The 19,452-nt window shown below is 42.6% G+C and overlaps 1 protein-coding gene across 3 annotated transcripts in view; it reads left to right on the top strand.

The window, feature by feature from the left end:
• LOC121552358 (ryanodine receptor 3-like) overlaps positions 1–19,452 on the top strand; it is a 279,469-nt gene that overhangs the window by 108,838 nt on the left and 151,179 nt on the right. For all 3 annotated transcript variants that reach the window (XM_045211236.1, XM_045211237.1, XM_045211238.1), the window contains 6 exons: positions 502–676; positions 1,516–1,724; positions 1,929–2,092; positions 2,290–2,490; positions 2,690–2,855; positions 3,992–4,078. In XM_045211236.1, coding sequence (XP_045067171.1) covers positions 502–676; positions 1,516–1,724; positions 1,929–2,092; positions 2,290–2,490; positions 2,690–2,855; positions 3,992–4,078 — 1,002 coding nt within the window. The remainder of the gene's footprint in view (positions 1–501; positions 677–1,515; positions 1,725–1,928; positions 2,093–2,289; positions 2,491–2,689; positions 2,856–3,991; positions 4,079–19,452) is intronic.

The following is a 19,452-nucleotide window of genomic DNA, read 5'->3' as shown; positions in this document are numbered from 1 at the left end:
TTTTTGGTACTTTTACCCCTTTTTCGTGATATCCAATTGGTAGTTACAGTCTTGTCCCATCACTGCAACTCCCCTACGGACTCGGGAGAGGCGAAGGTCAAGAGCCATGCGTCGTCCGAAACACAACCCTGCCAAGCCACACTGCTCGCTTAACCTGGAAGCCAGCCGCACCAATGTGTCAGAAGAAACACCGTCCAACCAAAGTCAGCTTGCAGGCGTGTGGCCCGCCACAAGGAGTCACTAGAGCGCAATGGGACAAGGAACTCCCGGGCCGGCCAAACCCTCCCCTAACCCGGACAGTTGTGCGCCACCTCATGGGTCTCCCAGTCACAGCCTGGGATCAAACCCGGGGCTGTAGTGACACCTCAAGCACTGCAATACAGTGCCTTAGACAACTGGCGCCACTCGGGAGGCCCTGCTTGAGCGTACACTCAATCTACTTTACGTTTCAGGGGTGATTATTACATTAGGGTTAGTAATACGTGTTGGTTGTTCCCCCAGGGTCGTCGTATGCACATGGGCGCACGTTTCTTCGGGCATTCATGGAACAAAGGAGACGTGGTGGGCTGCATGATCAACATGGAGGACAAGTCTATGGTCTTCACTCTCAATGGAGAGCTACTCATCACTAACAAGGGATCAGAGCTCTGCTTCGTCGACTTCCAGACAGAGGATGGTGAGTTTATCTTTATCCTTTCTCAATCTCTTGTAGAAAGACTGTAGTCTGTAGAGACTGTAGTCTGTAGAAAGACTGTAGTCTGTAGAAAGACTGTAGTCTGTAGAGACTGTAGTCTGTAGAAAGACTGTAGTCTGTAGAAAGACTGTAGATTCACACGGTGGTCCCGTGTGGCTCAGTTGGTAGAGCATGGCTCTTTGAACCCCAGGGTTGTGGGTTCGATTCCCACGGGGGACCAGTACAAATAAAAGTGTCTTCTAAAATATAAAATGTCTCTTTTCCCTCTAGGAAGATGGGAGGAGCTTCCTCAGCTAACTTTTCTGTACTGGTTTATTGTCTGACTTCACATACAGTACATTTGCTTTGCACAATGAAATGCTTTGATATTTATTCATATTTATTCATGTATTCAAGATGTGCTTTACCAGAAATGTACTCTTGAGGTTTGGATCACAGAGCATATAAACATAAAGCAGCAAAGCATTGGGGAAATCAGTCGTTGAATTAGCCTACAAATGAAGTTGTTGTTGTTGGAAGACAAGCACAGTTACTCAATGTAAATCATATCGATTGTTGTGTTCCAAATTAAGCCTTTTCTCCAATGTTCTAGGGGAGTGCAGTGTAGCAGAGTGCTTTCCAAATAATGGGTATTTTTGCACCCACTGGTGGATTGGAGTTAATTGCTTTTGGGTTGTGGCTTAAGACTAGTTCCTTTCCAGACACATATGTTAAACTCTAACCTCTGACCTCTACCATCTCTAGGCTTCATCCCGTGTGTTGTTTGGCCAAGTCCCAGAATGACCTAATAACTTCTAACCTCTGACCTCTAACCCCTCCAGGCTTCATCCCAGTGTGTTGTCTGGCCCAGTCTGAGATTGGCCGTATGAACCTGGGGAAGGACGCCAGCACCTTTAAATACTACACCATGTGTGGCCTCCAGGAGGGCTTCGAACCCTTCGCTGTCAACATGAACCGTGAGGTCACCATGTGGTTCAGCAAACGCCTGCCTACCTTCGTCAACATCCCCAAGGACCACAACCACATCGAGGTAATGTTTTAGTATTAAGGGGCCTGGTTACCAGGGGCCTAATGTTGAGCAATATCCACTAAAGCATGACATTTTAAAGGAAATTGTTCCATTCCTAGATCTGAGTGCTAATCATTCCCCTCTGAATCTGATTGTGATTGTTCCTCCCCTCTGAATCTGATTGTGATTGTTCTTCCCCTCTGAATCTGATTGTGCTGACCCCAGGTGACGAGGATAGATGGGACAGTGGACAACCCCCCGTGTCTGAAGGTGACCCACAAGACGTTTGGGACCCAGCAGAGCAACAGTGACATGCTGTACTGCAGACTGAGCATGCCTGTAGAGCTCCACGCTCCTCATATCAATGCTGACGAGTCTCAGAAACTCAGGTCAGAAACAATGTAGAATCACAGGTAGAAACACACATATTGCTTTCAAGCAAGGCTTTAGATATTCCATATTTACTATTGGAAGACAGTAAACATCAATCAATCAATCAATATAATAATATTTTTTACACTCACTTAATGTGAAGCGGAACCTGATAAGTTATCGTTGATCTTACCTGGCGATTTTCCTTTTGCAGTCAGCCCCCAAAGCAAGATGATTATGGCAGCATCACAACGTACTATCACTCAGTGAGAGTGTTTGCTGGCCAGGACCCAGCGTCAGTGTGGGTTGGCTGGGTAACCCCTGACTACCATTACCATAGCAAACTCTTCAGCCTCAACAAGACACGCACGGTTACCATAACCCTGGGAGACGAGAGGGGACGGGTCCACGAGAGGCAAGTTCCAGCTTTTTTGGGGACATTTAACTGGATTGTTGACATCATTCATTCATTCATTCACATACTCACTAACTCATTCACTCACTCGATCACTCACACGGTCACTATCTTGATCACTAGTGATCACTCACTCAATCACTCACTCCCTCCGTCACACACTGTTTTAACTCTCTCCCCCCCTGTCTGTCCATTCCAGTGTTCGGAGGAGTAACTGCTACATGGTGTGTGCTGGAGATGTTGTCGGCTCCTCCCACTCCTCGTCCCGTTCTAACATCGACCTGGAGATTGGATGTCTCGTTGACCTGGCAACAGGCTTTCTCTCCTTCACAGCCAATGGCAAGGAGCTGGCGACCACCTACGAGGTAGACCTACTGCATTCACCATATAGATTACATTACAGTAGGTGGGCCTACTTTATTCACCATATAGATTACAGTACAGTAGGTGGGCCTACTTTATTCACCATATAGATTACATTACAGTAGGTAGGTCTACTGCATTCACCATATAGATTACATTACAGTAGGTGGGTCTACTGCATTCACCATATAGATTACATTACAGTAGGTAGGTCTACTCTCTCTCTCTCTCTCTCTCTCTCTCTCTCTCTCTCTCTCTCTCTCTCTCTCTCTCTCTCTCTCTCTCTCTCTCTCTCTCTCTCTCTCTCTCTGTCTTTTGTCTGATGGCTGCCTGGCATTGATACACTGTGTGATACACGTTCTGGCCCGCTTGCGTCCCAAATGGCACCCTATTCCCTATACAGCGCACTACTTTTGACCAGACTGGTCAAATGTAGTGCACTATAAAGGGAATAGGGTGCCATCTGGGATTCTCCCTCTCTCTGTCTGATGCCTGGCATTGATACACTGTGTGATTGTCTGATAGGCATCAGAGTGGAGGTTGAAAATCCATCGGCTGTCTGATTGCAGGCCAAGATGGCCCAAACGTCAGTGATCTTTAACTCAACTTCAAAAGCGAGAGCTGTGCCTGTTTTCTCTCCAATTCAGACCACCAGAGGCAGATGAGTTGTGACGGCTGTGTAATTGCAACATGGTTCCATTTGAGAGGCATACAGACACAGGTCTAAGTACCAGAGCCAGGTAGACTGGAGAGACAGGATTACCATATAGATTAAATCATACTTAGAATGCTGAGTGTTCCACCTTGAGTATTTTAGAGGGTTCTAGAACTCAAAGGTGAAAATTCCACAAGCATCAATCTCTAAAGTGTTGTTGGTGATGTGTTGTTGATGGTGAGCAGGTTGTTAGCATGGACATTGAATCATATCAAGTGTATCAAGTGCAACTCAATTTAGTAACCATGCCTTTAGAGTTGAGGATGTGTGATTGACTCTAAACAGGTTGTTGACTTGCTGTCCTTATGTTTTGTATGTCTAGGTGGTTGAGTTATTGTAATGACCTTGTGTATATTGTTGTGTCTATAGGCTGTTGTTGTTGTTCTTGAGGTAATGATTGTGTGTATATTCTTGTGTGTCTAGGTGGAGTCCAACACAAAGCTGTTCCCTGCTGTGTTTGTGCGTCCGACCAGCACCAAACTCTTCCAGTTTGAGTTTGTCAAGATCAAGGTTTGTGTCCTCCCAGTCTACTATTATAGCCAGTCTACTACTATAGCCAGTCTGCTACTATAGCCAGTCTGCTACTATAGCCAGTCTACTATTATAGCCAGTCTACTACTATAGCCAGTCTACTATTATAGCCAGTCTACTACTATAGCCAGTCTGCTACTATAGCCAGTCTACTATTATAGCCAGTCTGCTACTATAGCCAGTCTGCTACTATAACCAGTCTGCTACTATAGCCAGTCTGCTATTATAACCAGTCTACTATTATAGCCAGTCTGCTACTATAGCCAGTCTGCTATTATAGCAAGTCTGCTACTATAGCCAGTCTGCTATTATAGCCAGTCTGCGACTATAACCAGTCTGCTACTATAAACAGTCTACTATTATAGCCAGTCTACTACTATAGCCAGTCTACTACTATAGCCAGTCTGCTACTATAGCCAGACTGCTACTATAGCCAGTCTACTACTATAACCAGTCAACTATTATAGCCAGTCTGCTACTATAGCCAGTCTGCTATTATAGCCAGTCTACTACTATAGCCAGTCTGCTACTATAGCCAGTCTGCTACTATAACCAGTCTACTACTATAGCCAGTCTGCTACTATAGCCAGTCTACTACTATAGCCAGTCTGCTACTATAGCCAGTCTGCTACTATAGCCAGTCTACTATTATAGCCAGTCTGCTACTATAGCCAGTCTACTACTATAACCAGTCTGCTACTATAACCAGTCTACTACTATAGCCAGTCTGCTACTATAGCCAGTCTACTACTATAGCCAGTCTGCTATTATAGCCAGTCTGCTATTATAGCCAGTCTACTATTATAGCCAGTCTGCTATTATAGCCAGTCTACTACTATAGCCAGTCTGCTATTATAGCCAGTCTACTATTATAGCCAGTCTGCTATTATAGCCAGTCTACTACTATAGCCAGTCTGCTACTAAAGCCAGTCTGCTACTATAGCCAGTCTACTACTATAGCCAGTCTACTACTATAGCCAGTCTGCTATTATAGCCAGTCTGCTATTATAGCCAGTCTACTATTATAGCCAGTCTACTACTATAGCCAGTCTGCTACTATAGCCAGTCAACTATTATAGCCAGACTGCTACTATAGCCAGTCTACTACTATAACCAGTCTGCTACTATAACCAGTCTACTACTATAGCCAGTCTGCTACTATAGCCAGTCTACTACTATAGCCAGTCTACTATTATAGCCAGTCTGCTATTATAGCCAGTCTACTACTATAGCCAGTCTGCTATTATAGCCAGTCTACTACTATAGCCAGTCTGCTATTATAGCCAGTCTACTATTATAGCCAGTCTACTATTATAGCCAGTCTGCTATTATAGCCAGTCTACTACTATAGCCAGTCTGCTATTATAGCCAGTCTACTACTAAACCAGTCTGCTACTATAGCCAGTCTACTACTATAACCGGTCTGCTACTATAGCCAGTCTGCTACTATAGCCAGTCTGCTACTATAGCCAGTCTACTACTATAGCCAGTCTACTACTATAACCAGTCTACTATTATAGCCAGTCTGCTATTATAGCCAGTCTACTATTATAGCCAGTCTGCTACTATAGCCAGTCTGCTACTATAGCCAGTCTGCTACTATAGCCAGTCTGCTACTATAGCCAGTCTGCTATAATAGCCAGTCTGCTATTATAGCCAGTCTGCTACTATAAACAGTATACTACTATAGCCTGTCTGCTACTATAGCCAGTCTGCTACTATAGCCAGTCTGCTATTATAGCCAGTCTGCTACTATAAACAGTCTACTAATGTAGCCTGTATGCTACTATAGCCAGTGTGCTACTATAGCCAGTCTACTATTATAGCCAGTCTGCTACTATAGCCAGTCTACTATTATAGCCAGTCTGCTACTATAACCAGTCTACTATTATAGCCAGTCTGCTACTATAGCCAGTCTACTATTATAGCCAGTGTGCTACTATAGCCAGTCTACTATTATAGCCAGTCTGCTACTATAGCCAGTCTACTATTATAGCCAGTCTGCTACTATAGCCAGTCTACTATTATAGCCAGTCTGCTACTATAGCCAGTCTACTATTATAGCCAGTCTGCTACTATAGCCAGTCTACTATTATAGCAAGTCTGCTACTATAGCCAGTCTACTATTATAGCCAGTCTGCTACTATAGCCAGTCTGCTACTATAACCAGTCTGCTACTATAGCCAGTCTGCTACTATAACCAGTCTGCTATTATAGCCAGTCTGCTACTATAGCCAGTCTGCTATAATAGCCAGTCTGCTACTATAGCCAGTCTACTGTTATAGCCAGTCTGCTATTATAGCCAGTCTGCTACTATAGCCAGTCTGCTACTATAAACAGTCTACTATTATAGCCAGTCTGCTACTATAGCCAGTCTGCTACTATAGCCAGTCTACTACTATAACCAGTCTACTACTATAGCCAGTCTGCAACTATAGCCAGTCTGCTACTATAGCCAGTCTACGATTCAAGCCATTCTGCTATTATAGCCAGTCTGCTATTATAACCAGTCTACTATTATAGCCAGTCTGCTACTATAGCCAGTCTGCTATTATAGCAAGTCTGCTACTATAGCCAGTCTGCTATTATAGCCAGTCTGCGACTATAGCCAGACTGCTACTATAGCCAGTCTACTACTATAACCAGTCAACTATTATAGCCAGTCTACTACTATAACCAGTCTGCTATTATAGCCAGTCTACTATTATAGCCAGTCTGCTATTATAGCCAGTCTACTACTATAGCCAGTCAACTATTATAGCCAGTCTACTATTATAGCCAGTCTGCTATTATAGCCAGTCTACTACTATAGCCAGTCTACTACTATAACCAGTCTACTATTATAGCCAGTCTGCTACTATAGCCAGTCTACTATTATAGCCAGTGTGCTACTATTGCCAGTCTACTATTATAGCCAGTCTGCTACTATAGCCAGTCTACTATTATAGCCAGTCTGCTACTATAGCCAGTCTACTATTATAGCCAGTCTGCTACTATAGCCAGTCTGCTACTATAGCCAGTCTGCTACTATAGCCAGTCTGCTATTATAGCCAGTCTGCTACTATAAACAGTATACTACTATAGCCTGTCTGCTACTATAGCCAGTCTGCTACTATAGCCAGTCTACTATTATAGCCAGTCTGCTACTATAGCCAGTCTACTACTATAGCCAGTCTGCTATTATAGCCAGTCTGCTACTATAAACAGTCTACTAATATAGCCTGTATGCTACTATAGCCAGTGTGCTACTATAGCCAGTCTGCTACTATAGCCAGTCTACTATTATAGCCAGTCTGCTACTATAACCAGTCTACTATTATAGCCAGTCTGCTACTATAGCCAGTCTACTATTATAGCCAGTGTGCTACTATAGCCAGTCTACTATTATAGCCAGTCTGCTACTATAGCCAGTCTACTATTATAGCCAGTCTGCTACTATAGCCAGTCTACTATTATAGCCAGTCTGCTACTATAGCCAGTCTACTACTATAGCCAGTCTGCCTATAGCCAGTCTACTATTATAGCCAGTCTGCTACTATAGCCAGTCTACTATTATAGCCAGTCTACTACTATAGCCAGTCTGCTACTATAACCAGTCTGCTACTATAGCCAGTCTGCTACTATAGCCAGTCTACTATTATAGCCAGTCTGCTACTATAACCAGTCTGCTATTATAGCCAGTATGCTACTATAGCCAGTCTGCTACTATAGCCAGTCTACTACTATAGCCAGTCTACTACTATAGCCAGTCTGCTACTATAACCAGTCTACTATTATAGCCAGTCTGCTACTATAGCCAGTCTGCTACTTTAGCCAGTCTACTATTATAGCCAGTCTGCTATTATAGCCAGTCTACTATTATAGCCAGTCTGCTACTATAACCAGTCTACTATTATAGCCAGTCTGCTACTATAAACAGTCTACTATTATAGCCAGTCTGCTACTATAGCCAGTCTGCTACTATAGCCAGTCTGCTACTATAGCCAGTGTGCTACTATAGCCAGTCTACTATTATAGCCAGTCTGCTACTATAGCCAGTCTACTATTATAGCCAGTCTTCTACTATAACCAGTCTACTATTATAGCCAGTCTGCTACTATAGCCAGTCTACTATTATAGCCAGTGTGCTACTATAGCCAGTCTACTATTATAGCCAGTCTGCTACTATAGCCAGTCTACTATTATAGCCAGTCTGCTACTATAGCCAGTCTGCTACTATAGCCAGTCTACTACTATAACCAGTCTACTACTATAGCCAGTCTGCAACTATAGCCAGTCTGCTACTATAGCCAGTCTACGATTCAAGCCATTCTGCTATTATAGCCAGTCTGCTATTATAACCAGTCTACTATTATAGCCAGTCTGCTACTATAGCCAGTCTGCTACTATAGCCAGTCTGCTACTATAGCCAGTCTGCTATTATAGCCAGTCTGCTACTATAAACACTCTACTACTATAGCCTGTCTGCTACTATAGCCAGTCTGCTACTATAACCAGTCTACTATTATAGCCAGTCTGCTACTATAGCCAGTCTACTATTATAGCCAGTCAGCTACTATAGCCAGTCTACTATTATAGCCAGTCTGCTACTATAGCCAGTCTGCTACTATAGCCAGTCTACTACTATAACCAGTCTACTACTATAGCCAGTCTGCAACTATAGCCAGTCTGCTACTATAGCCAGTCTACGATTCAAGCCATTCTGCTATTATAGCCAGTCTGCTATTATAACCAGTCTACTATTATAGCCAGTCTGCTACTATAGCCAGTCTGCTACTATAGTCAGTCTGCTACTATAGCCAGTCTGCTATTATAGCCAGTCTGCTACTATAAACAGTATACTACTATAGCCTGTCTGCTACTATAGCCAGTCTGCTACTATAACCAGTCTACTACTATAGCCAGTCTGCTACTATAGCCAGTCTGCTATTATAGCCAGTCTGCTACTATAAACAGTCTACTAATATAGCCTGTATGCTACTATAGCCAGTGTGCTACTATAGCCAGTCTACTATTATAGCCAGTCTGCTACTATAGCCAGTCTACTATTATAGCCAGTCTGCTACTATAACCAGTCTACTATTATAGCCAGTCTGCTACTATAGCCAGTCTACTATTATAGCCAGTCTGCTACTATAGCCAGTCTACTATTATAGCCAGTCTGCTACTATAGCCAGTCTACTATTATAGCCAGTCTGCTACTATAGCCAGTCTACTATTATAGCCAGTCTGCTACTATAGCCAGTCTACTATTATAGCCAGTCTGCTACTATAGCCAGTCTACTATTATAGCAAGTCTGCTACTATAGCCAGTCTACTATTATAGCCAGTCTACTACTGTAGCCAGTCTGCTACTATAACCAGTCTGCTACTATAGCCAGTCTGCTACTATAGCCAGTCTACTATTATAGCCAGTCTGCTACTATAACCAGTCTGCTATTATAGCCAGTATGCTACTATAGCCAGTCTACTACTATAACCAGTCTGCTACTATAGCCAGTCTACTACTATAGCCAGTCTGCTATTATAGCCAGTCTGCTACTATAGCCAGTCTGCTACTATAACCAGTCTGCTACTATAGCCAGTCTGCTACTATAACCAGTCTGCTACTATAGCCAGTCTGCTACTATAACCAGTCTACTATTATAGCCAGTCTACTATTATAGCCAGTATGCTACTATTGCCAGTCTGCTACTATAGCCAGTCTGCTATTATAGCCAGTCTACTACTATAGCCAGTCTGCTACTATAACCAGTCTACTATTATAGCCAGTCTGCTACTATAGCCAGTCTGCTACTTTAGCCAGTCTACTATTATAGCCAGTCTGCTACTTTAAACAGTCTACTATTATAGCCAGTCTGCTACTATAGCCAGTCTGCTACTATAGCCAGTCTGCTACTATAGCCAGTGTGCTACTATAGCCAGTCTACTATTATAGCCAGTCTGCTACTATAGCCAGTCTACTATTATAGCCAGTCTGCTACTATAACCAGTCTACTATTATAGCCAGTCTGCTACTATAGCCAGTCTACTATTATAGCCAGTGTGCTACTATAGCCAGTCTGCTACTATAGCCAGTCTACTACTATAGCCAGTCTGCTATTATAACCAGTCTACTATTATAGCCCGTCTGCTACTATAGCCAGTCTGCTACTTTAGCCAGTCTACTATTATAGCCAGTCTGATATTATAGCCAGTCTGCTATTATTGCCAGTCTGCTACTATAAACAGTCTACTATTATAGCCAGTCTGCTACTATAGCCAGTCTGCTACTATAGCCAGTCTGCTACTATAGCCAGTCTGCTACTATAGCCAGTCTACTATTATAGCCAGTCTGCTATTATAGCCAGTCTGCTACTATAGCCAGTCTACGATTCAAGCCATTCTGCTATTATAGCCAGTCTGCTATTATAACCAGTCTACTATTATAGCCAGTCTGCTACTATAGCCAGTCTGCTATTATAGCAAGTCTGCTACTATAGCCAGTCTGCTATTATAGCCAGTCTGCGACTATAACCAGTCTGCTACTATAAACAGTCTACTATTATAGCCAGTCTACTACTATAGCCAGTCTACTACTATAGCCAGTCTGCTACTATAGCCAGTCTGCTACTATAGCCAGTCTACTACTATAGCCAGTCTGCTACTATAGCCAGTCTACTACTATAACCAGTCAACTATTATAGCCAGTCTGCTACTATAGCCAGTCTACTACTATAGCCAGTCTACTACTATAGCCAGTCTGCTACTATAGCCAGACTGCTACTATAGCCAGTCTACTACTATAACCAGTCTACTACTATAGCCAGTCTACTACTATAGCCAGTCTGCTACTATAGCCAGTCTACTATTATAGCCAGTCTGCTATTATAGCCAGTCTACTGCTATAGCCAGTCTGCTACTATAGCCAGTCTACTATTATAGCCAGTCTGCTACTATAGCCAGTCTACTACTATAGCCAGTCTGCTACTATAGCCAGTCTGCTACTATAGCCAGTCTACTATTATAGCCAGTCTACTACTATAGCCAGTCTGCTATTATAGCCAGTCTACTATTATAGCCAGTCTGCTACTATAGCCAGTCTACTATTATAGCCAGTCTGCTACTATAGCCAGTCTGCTATTATAGCCAGTCTACTACTATAACCAGTCTGCTATTATAGCCAGTCTACTATTATAGCCAGTCTGCTACTATAGCCAGTCTACTACTATAACCAGTCTGCTATTATAGCCAGTCTACTATTATAGCCAGTCTGCTACTATAGCCAGTCTACTATTATAGCCAGTCTGCTACTATAGCCAGTCTGCTACTATAGCCAGTCTACTACTATAGCCAGTCTGCTACTATAGCCAGTCTACTACTATAGCCAGTCTGCTACTATAGCCAGTCTGCTACTATAGCCAGTCTGCTACTATAGCCAGTCTACTACTATAACCAGTCTGCTATTATAGCCAGTCTACTATTATAGCCAGTCTGCTACTATAGCCAGTCTACTATTATAGCCAGTCTGCTACTATAGCCAGTCTGCTACTATAGCCAGTCTACTATTATAGCCAGTCTACTACTATAGCCAGTCTGCTACTATAGCCAGTCTACTATTATAGCCAGTCTGCTACTATAGCCAGTCTACTATTATAGCCAGTCTGCTACTATAACCAGTCTGCTACTATAGCCAGTCTGCTACTATAGCCAGTCTGCTACTATAGCCAGTCTACTACTATAGCCAGTCTACTACTATAGCCAGTCTGCTACTATAGCCAGTCTACTACTATAGCCAGTCTGCTACTATAGCCAGTCTACTACTATAACCAGTCTGCTACTATAGCCAGTCTACTATTATAGCCAGTCTGCTACTATAGCCAGTCTACTATTATAGCCAGTCTGCTACTATAGCCAGTCTGCTACTATAGCCAGTCTGCTATTATAGCCAGTCTACTACTATAACCAGTCTGCTATTATAGCCAGTCTACTATTATAGCCAGTCTGCTACTATAGCCAGTCTACTATTATAGCCAGTCTGCTACTATAGCCAGTCTGCTACTATAGCCAGTCTACTATTATAGCCAGTCTGCTACTATAGCCAGTCTGCTACTATAGCCAGTCTGCTACTATAGCCAGTCTGCTACTATAGCCAGTCTACTATTATAGCCAGTCTACTACTATAGCCAGTCTACTACTATAACCAGTCTACTATTATAGCCAGTCTGCTACTATAGCCAGTCTACTATTATAGCCAGTGTGCTACTATAGCCAGTCTACTATTATAGCCAGTCTGCTACTATAGCCAGTCTACTATTATAGCCAGTCTGCTACTATAGCCAGTCTACTATTATAGCCAGTCTGCTACTATAGCCAGTCTACTATTATAGCCAGTGTGCTACTATAGCCAGTCTACTATTATAGCCAGTCTGCTACTATAGCCAGTCTACTATTATAGCCAGTCTGCTACTATAGCCAGTCTGCTATTATAGCCAGTCTGCTACTATAGCCAGTCTACTATTATAGCCAGTCTGCTACTATAGCCAGTCTACTATTATAGCCAGTCTGCTACTATAGCACGTCTGCAACTATAGGACCAAGCTGCTGCTAGGCAACTCTCTTTGAGCGATACGATCAAACAACTAAGACGGTAACTGACAGCTCACGGTAAACACAACCAACTCTGCAACTAGAACCCAACCAAAGGACCGACAGTCTACTACTATGGCTCCCAATCAGAGCAACCAGCAAACAGTCTGCTACTATTGCGCAGTCTACTCTGCAGCCAGTAGGAACATAGATCTACACACCCTGGCTACTACATAACAGTCTCCCCAGAGCCAGGGTGTGACACTATAGCCAGTCTACTATTATAGCAAGTCTGCTACTATAGCCAGTCTACTATTATAGCCAGTCTACTACTATAGCCAGTCTGCTACTATAACCAGTCTGCTACTATAGCCAGTCTGCTACTATAGCCAGTCTACTATTATAGCCAGTCTGCTACTATAACCAGTCTGCTATTATAGCCAGTCTGCTACTATAGCCAGTCTGCTACTATAGCCAGTCTGCTATTATAGCCAGTCTGCTACTATAGCCAGTCTGCTACTATAGCCAGTCTGCTACTATAGCCAGTCTGCTACTATAGCCAGTCTGCTATTATAGCCAGTCTACTACTATAGCCAGTCTGCTACTATAACCAGTCTACTATTATAGCCAGTCTGCTACTATAGCCAGTCTGCTACTTTAGCCAGTCTACTATTATAGCCAGTCTGCTATTATAGCCAGTCTGCTATTATAGCCAGTCTGCTACTATAAACAGTCTACTATTATAGCCAGTCTGCTACTATAGCCAGTCTACTATTATAGCCAGTCTGCTACTATAGCCAGTCTGCTACTATAGCCAGTCTACTATTATAGCCAGTCTGCTACTATAACCAGTCTACTATTATAGCCAGTCTACTACTATAACCAGTCTGCTATTATAGCCAGTCTACTATTATAGCCAGTCTGCTACTATAGCCAGTCTACTATTATAGCCAGTCTGCTACTATAACCAGTCTGCTACTATAGCCAGTCTGCTACTATAGCCAGTCTGCTACTATAGCCAGTCTACTACTATAGCCAGTCTACTACTATAACCAGTCTGCTATTATAGTCAGTCTACTACTATAGCCAGTCTGCTATTATAGCCAGTCTACTACTATAACCAGTCTGCTATTATAGCCAGTCTACTATTATAGCCAGTCTGCAACTATAGCCAGTCTACTATTATAGCCAGTCTGCTACTATAGCCAGTCTGCTACTATAGCCAGTCTACTATTATAGCCAGTCTACTACTATAACCAGTCTGCTATTATAGCCAGTCTACTATTATAGCCAGTCTGCTACTATAGCCAGTCTACTATTATAGCCAGTCTGCTACTATAGCCAGTCTGCTACTATAGCCAGTCTACTATTATAGCCAGTGTGCTACTATAGCCAGTCTACTACTATAGCCAGTCTGCTACTATAGCCAGTCTGCTACTATAGCCAGTCTACTATTATAGCCAGTCTACTACTATAGCCAGTCTACTACTATAACCAGTCTACTATTATAGCCAGTCTGCTACTATAGCCAGTCTACTATTATAGCCAGTGTGCTACTATAGCCAGTCTACTATTATAGCCAGTCTGCTACTATAGCCAGTCTACTATTATAGCCAGTCTGCTACTATAGCCAGTCTACTATTATAGCCAGTCTGCTACTATAGCCAGTCTACTATTATAGCCAGTGTGCTACTATAGCCAGTCTACTATTATAGCCAGTGTGCTACTATAGCCAGTCTACTATTATAGCCAGTCTGCTACTATAGCCAGTCTACTATTATAGCCAGTCTGCTACTATAGCCAGTCTACTATTATAGCCAGTCTGCTACTATAGCCAGTCTACTATTATAGCCAGTCTGCTACTATATGTCACGATCGTCAGGAACAGATGAGGACCAAGGCGCAGCGTTGCAGGCAAACATACTCTTTATTGAGCGAAAATACGATCAAAACAACAAAGACGGTAACGTGACAGTTCACGGTAAACACAACCAACTTGAAACAAGAACCACAAAACCAAAGGAAAAACCGACAGTTTAAATGGCTCCCAATCAGAGACAACCAGCAAACAGCTGACACTCGTTGCCTCTGATTGGGAGTCACTCAGGCCAACATAGAAATAGGGAACATAGATCTACACACCCTGGCTCAACATAACAGTGTCCCAGAGCCAGGGCGTGACACTATAGCCAGTCTACTATTATAGCAAGTCTGCTACTATAGCCAGTCTACTATTATAGCCAGTCTACTACTATAGCCAGTCTGCTACTATAACCAGTCTGCTACTATAGCCAGTCTGCTACTATAGCCAGTCTACTATTATAGCCAGTCTGCTACTATAACCAGTCTGCTATTATAGCCAGTATGCTACTATAGCCAGTCTGCTACTATAGCCAGTCTGCTATTATAGCCAGTCTGCTACTATAGCCAGTCTGCTACTATAGCCAGTATGCTACTATTGCCAGTCTGCTACTATAGCCAGTCTGCTATTATAGCCAGTCTACTACTATAGCCAGTCTGCTACTATAACCAGTCTACTATTATAGCCAGTCTGCTACTATAGCCAGTCTGCTACTTTAGCCAGTCTACTATTATAGCCAGTCTGCTATTATAGCCAGTCTGCTATTATTGCCAGTCTGCTACTATAAACAGTCTACTATTATAGCCAGTCTGCTACTATAGCCAGTCTACTATTATAGCCAGTCTGCTACTATAGCCAGTCTGCTACTATAGCCAGTCTACTATTATAGCCAGTCTGCTACTATAACCAGTCTGCTATTATAGCCAGTATGCTACTATAGCCAGTCTGCTACTATAGCCAGTCTACTACTATAACCAGTCTACTACTATAGCCAGTCTGCTACTATAGCCAGTCTGCTACTATAGCCAGTCTGCTACTATAGCCAGTCTGCTACTATAAACAGTCTGCTATTATAGCAAGTCTGCTACTATAGCCAGTCTGCTATTATAGCCAGTCTGCGACTATAGCCAGACTGCTACTATAGCCAGTCTACTACTATAACCAGTCAACTATTATAGCCAGTCTACTACTATAACCAGTCTGCTATTATAGCCAGTCTACTACTATAGCCAGTCTGCTATTATAGCCAGTCTACTACTATAGCCAGTCTGCTATTATAGCCAGTCTACTACTATAGCCAGTCTACTATTATAGCCAGTCTGCTATTATAGCCAGTCTACTACTATAGCCAGTCAACTATTATAGCCAGTCTACTATTATAGCCAGTCTGCTATTATAGCCAGTCTGCTACTATAGCCAGTCTGCTACTATAGCCAGTCTACTACTATAGCCAGTCTACCACTATAAACAGTCTACTATTATAGCCAGTCTGCTATTATAGCCAGTCTACTACTATAGCCAGTCTGCTACTATAGCCAGTCTGCTACTATAGCCAGTCTACTACTATAGCCAGTCTGCTACTATAGCCAGTCTACTATTATAGCCAGTCTGCTACTATAGCCAGTCTACTATTATAGCCAGTCTGCTACTATAGCCAGTCTGCTACTATAGCCAGTCTGCTACTATAGCCAGTCTGCTATTATAGCCAGTCTGCTACTATAAACAGTCTACTATTATAGCCTGTATGCTACTATAGCCAGTGTGCTACTATAGCCAGTCTGCTACTATAGCCAGTCTACTATTATAGCCAGTCTGCTACTATAACCAGTCTACTATTATAGCCAGTCTGCTACTATAGCCAGTCTACTATTATAGCCAGTGTGCTACTATAGCCAGTCTACTATTATAGCCAGTCTGCTACTATAGCCAGTCTACTATTATAGCCAGTCTGCTACTATAGCCAGTCTACTATTATAGCCAGTCTGCTACTATAGCCAGTCTACTATTATAGCCAGTCTGCTACTATAGCCAGTCTACTATTATAGCAAGTCTGCTACTATAGCCAGTCTACTATTATAGCCAGTCTACTACTATAGCCAGTCTGCTACTATAACCAGTCTGCTACTATAGCCAGTCTGCTACTATAGCCAGTCTACTATTATAGCCAGTCTGCTACTATAACCAGTCTGCTATTATAGCCAGTATGCTACTATAGCCAGTCTGCTACTATAGCCAGTATGCTACTATTGCCAGTCTGCTACTATAGCCAGTCTGCTATTATAGCCAGTCTACTACTATAGCCAGTCTGCTACTATAACCAGTCTACTATTATAGCCAGTCTGCTACTATAGCCAGTCTGCTACTTTAGCCAGTCTACTATTATAGCCAGTCTGCTATTATAGCCAGTCTACTATTATAGCCAGTCTGCTACTATAACCAGTCTACTATTATAGCCAGTCTGCTATTATAGCCAATCTACTATTATAGCCAGTCTGCTACTATAACCAGTCTACTATTATAGCCAGTCTGCTACTATAGCCAGTCTACTATTATAGCCAGTGTGCTACTATAGCCAGTCTACTATTATAGCCAGTCTGCTACTATAGCCAGTCTACTATTATAGCCAGTCTGCTACTATAGCCAGTCTGCCTCTATAGCCAGTCTACTATTATAGCCAGTCTGCTACTATAACCAGTCTACTATTATAGCCAGTCTGCTACTATAGCCAGTCTACTATTATAGCCAGTCTGCTACTATAGCCAGTCTGCTACTATAGCCAGTCTACTACTATAACCAGTCTACTACTATAGCCAGTCTGCAACTATAGCCAGTCTGCTACTATAGCCAGTCTACTATTATAGCCAGTCTGCTACTATAACCAGTCTGCTACTATAGCCAGTCTGCTACTATAACCAGTCTGCTACTATAGCCAGTCTGCTACTATAGCCAGTCTGCTACTATAGCCAGTCTGCTACTATAGCCAGTCTACTACTATAACCAGTCTACTATTATAGCCAGTCTACTATTATAGCCAGTATGCTACTATTGCCAGTCTGCTACTATAGCCAGTCTGCTATTATAGCCAGTCTACTACTATAGCCAGTCTGCTACTATAACCAGTCTACTATTATAGCCAGTCTGCTACTATAGCCAGTCTGCTACTTTAGCCAGTCTACTATTATAGCCAGTCTGCTATTATAGCCAGTCTGCTATTATTGCCAGTCTGCTACTATAAACAGTCTACTATTATAGCCAGTCTGCTACTATAGCCAGTCTGCTACTATAGCCAGTCTGCTACTATAGCCAGTGTGCTACTATAGCCAGTCTACTATTATAGCCAGTCTGCTACTATAGCCAGTCTACTATTATAGCCAGTCTGCTACTATAACCAGTCTACTATTATAGCCAGTCTGCTACTATAGCCAGTCTACTATTATAGCCAGTGTGCTACTATAGCCAGTCTACTATTATAGCCAGTCTGCTACTATAGCCAGTCTACTATTATAGCCAGTCTGCTACTATAGCCAGTCTGCTACTATAGCCAGTCTACTACTATAGCCAGTCTGCTATTATAACCAGTCTACTATTATAGCCAGTCTGCTACTATAGCCAGTCTGCTACTTTAGCCAGTCTACTATTATAGCCAGTCTGCTATTATAGCCAGTCTTCTATTATTGCCAGTCTGCTACTATAAACAGTCTACTATTATAGCCAGTCTGCTACTATAGCCAGTCTGCTACTATACCCAGTCTGCTACTATAGCCAGTGTGCTACTATAGCCAGTCTACTATTATAGCCAGTCTGCTACTATAGCCAGTCTACTATTATAGCCAGTCTGCTACTATAACCAGTCTACTATTATAGCCAGTCTGCTACTATAGCCAGTCTACTATTATAGCCAGTGTGCTACTATAGCCAGTCTACTATTATAGCCAGTCTGCTACTATAGCCAGTCTACTATTATAGCCAGTCTGCTACTATAGCCAGTCTGCTACTATAGCCAGTCTACGATTCAAGCCATTCTGCTATTATAGCCAGTCTGCTATTATAACCAGTCTGCGACTATAACCAGTCTGCTATTATAGCAAGTCTGCTACTATAGCCAGTCTGCTATTATAGCAAGTCTGCTACTATAGCCAGTCTGCTACTATAGCCAGTCTGCTATTATAGCCAGTCTGCGACTATAACCAGTCTGCTACTATAAACAGTCTACTATTATAGCCAGTCTACTACTATAGCCAGTCTACTACTATAGCCAGTCTGCTACTATAGCCAGACTGCTACTATAGCCAGTCTACTACTATAGCCAGTCTACTACTATAGCCAGTCTACTACTATAGCCAGTCTACTACTATTACCAGTCTACTATTATAGCCAGTCTACTACTATAGCCAGTATGCTACTATAGTCAGTCTACTACTATAGCCAGTCTGCTATTATAGCCAGTCTACTACTATAACCAGTCTGCTACTATAGCCAGACTGCTACTATAGCCAGTCTACTACTATAACCAGTCAACTATTATAGCCAGTCTACTACTATAGCCAGTATGCTACTATAGTCAGTCTACTACTATAGCCAGTCTGCTATTATAGCCAGTCTACTACTATAACCAGTCTGCTACTATAGCCAGTCTACTACTATAACCAGTCAACTATTATAGCCAGTCTACTATTATAGCCAGTCTGCTATTATAGCCAGTCTACTACTATAGCCAGTCTGCTACTATAGCCAGTCTGCTACTATAGCCAGTCTACTACTATAGCCAGTCTACTACTATAACCAGTCTACTATTATAGCCAGTCTGCTACTATAGCCAGTCTACTATTATAGCCAGTGTGCTACTATAGCCAGTCTACTATTATAGCCAGTCTGCTACTATAGCCAGTCTACTATTATAGCCAGTCTGCTACTATAGCCAGTC

Source organism: Coregonus clupeaformis, chromosome 36 (genome assembly GCF_020615455.1).
Source record: "Coregonus clupeaformis isolate EN_2021a chromosome 36, ASM2061545v1, whole genome shotgun sequence".
NCBI lineage: Eukaryota > Metazoa > Chordata > Actinopteri > Salmoniformes > Salmonidae > Coregonus > Coregonus clupeaformis.
Note: the sequence above shows the minus strand (reverse complement) of the source record. Positions and strands in the feature narration are given on the sequence as shown.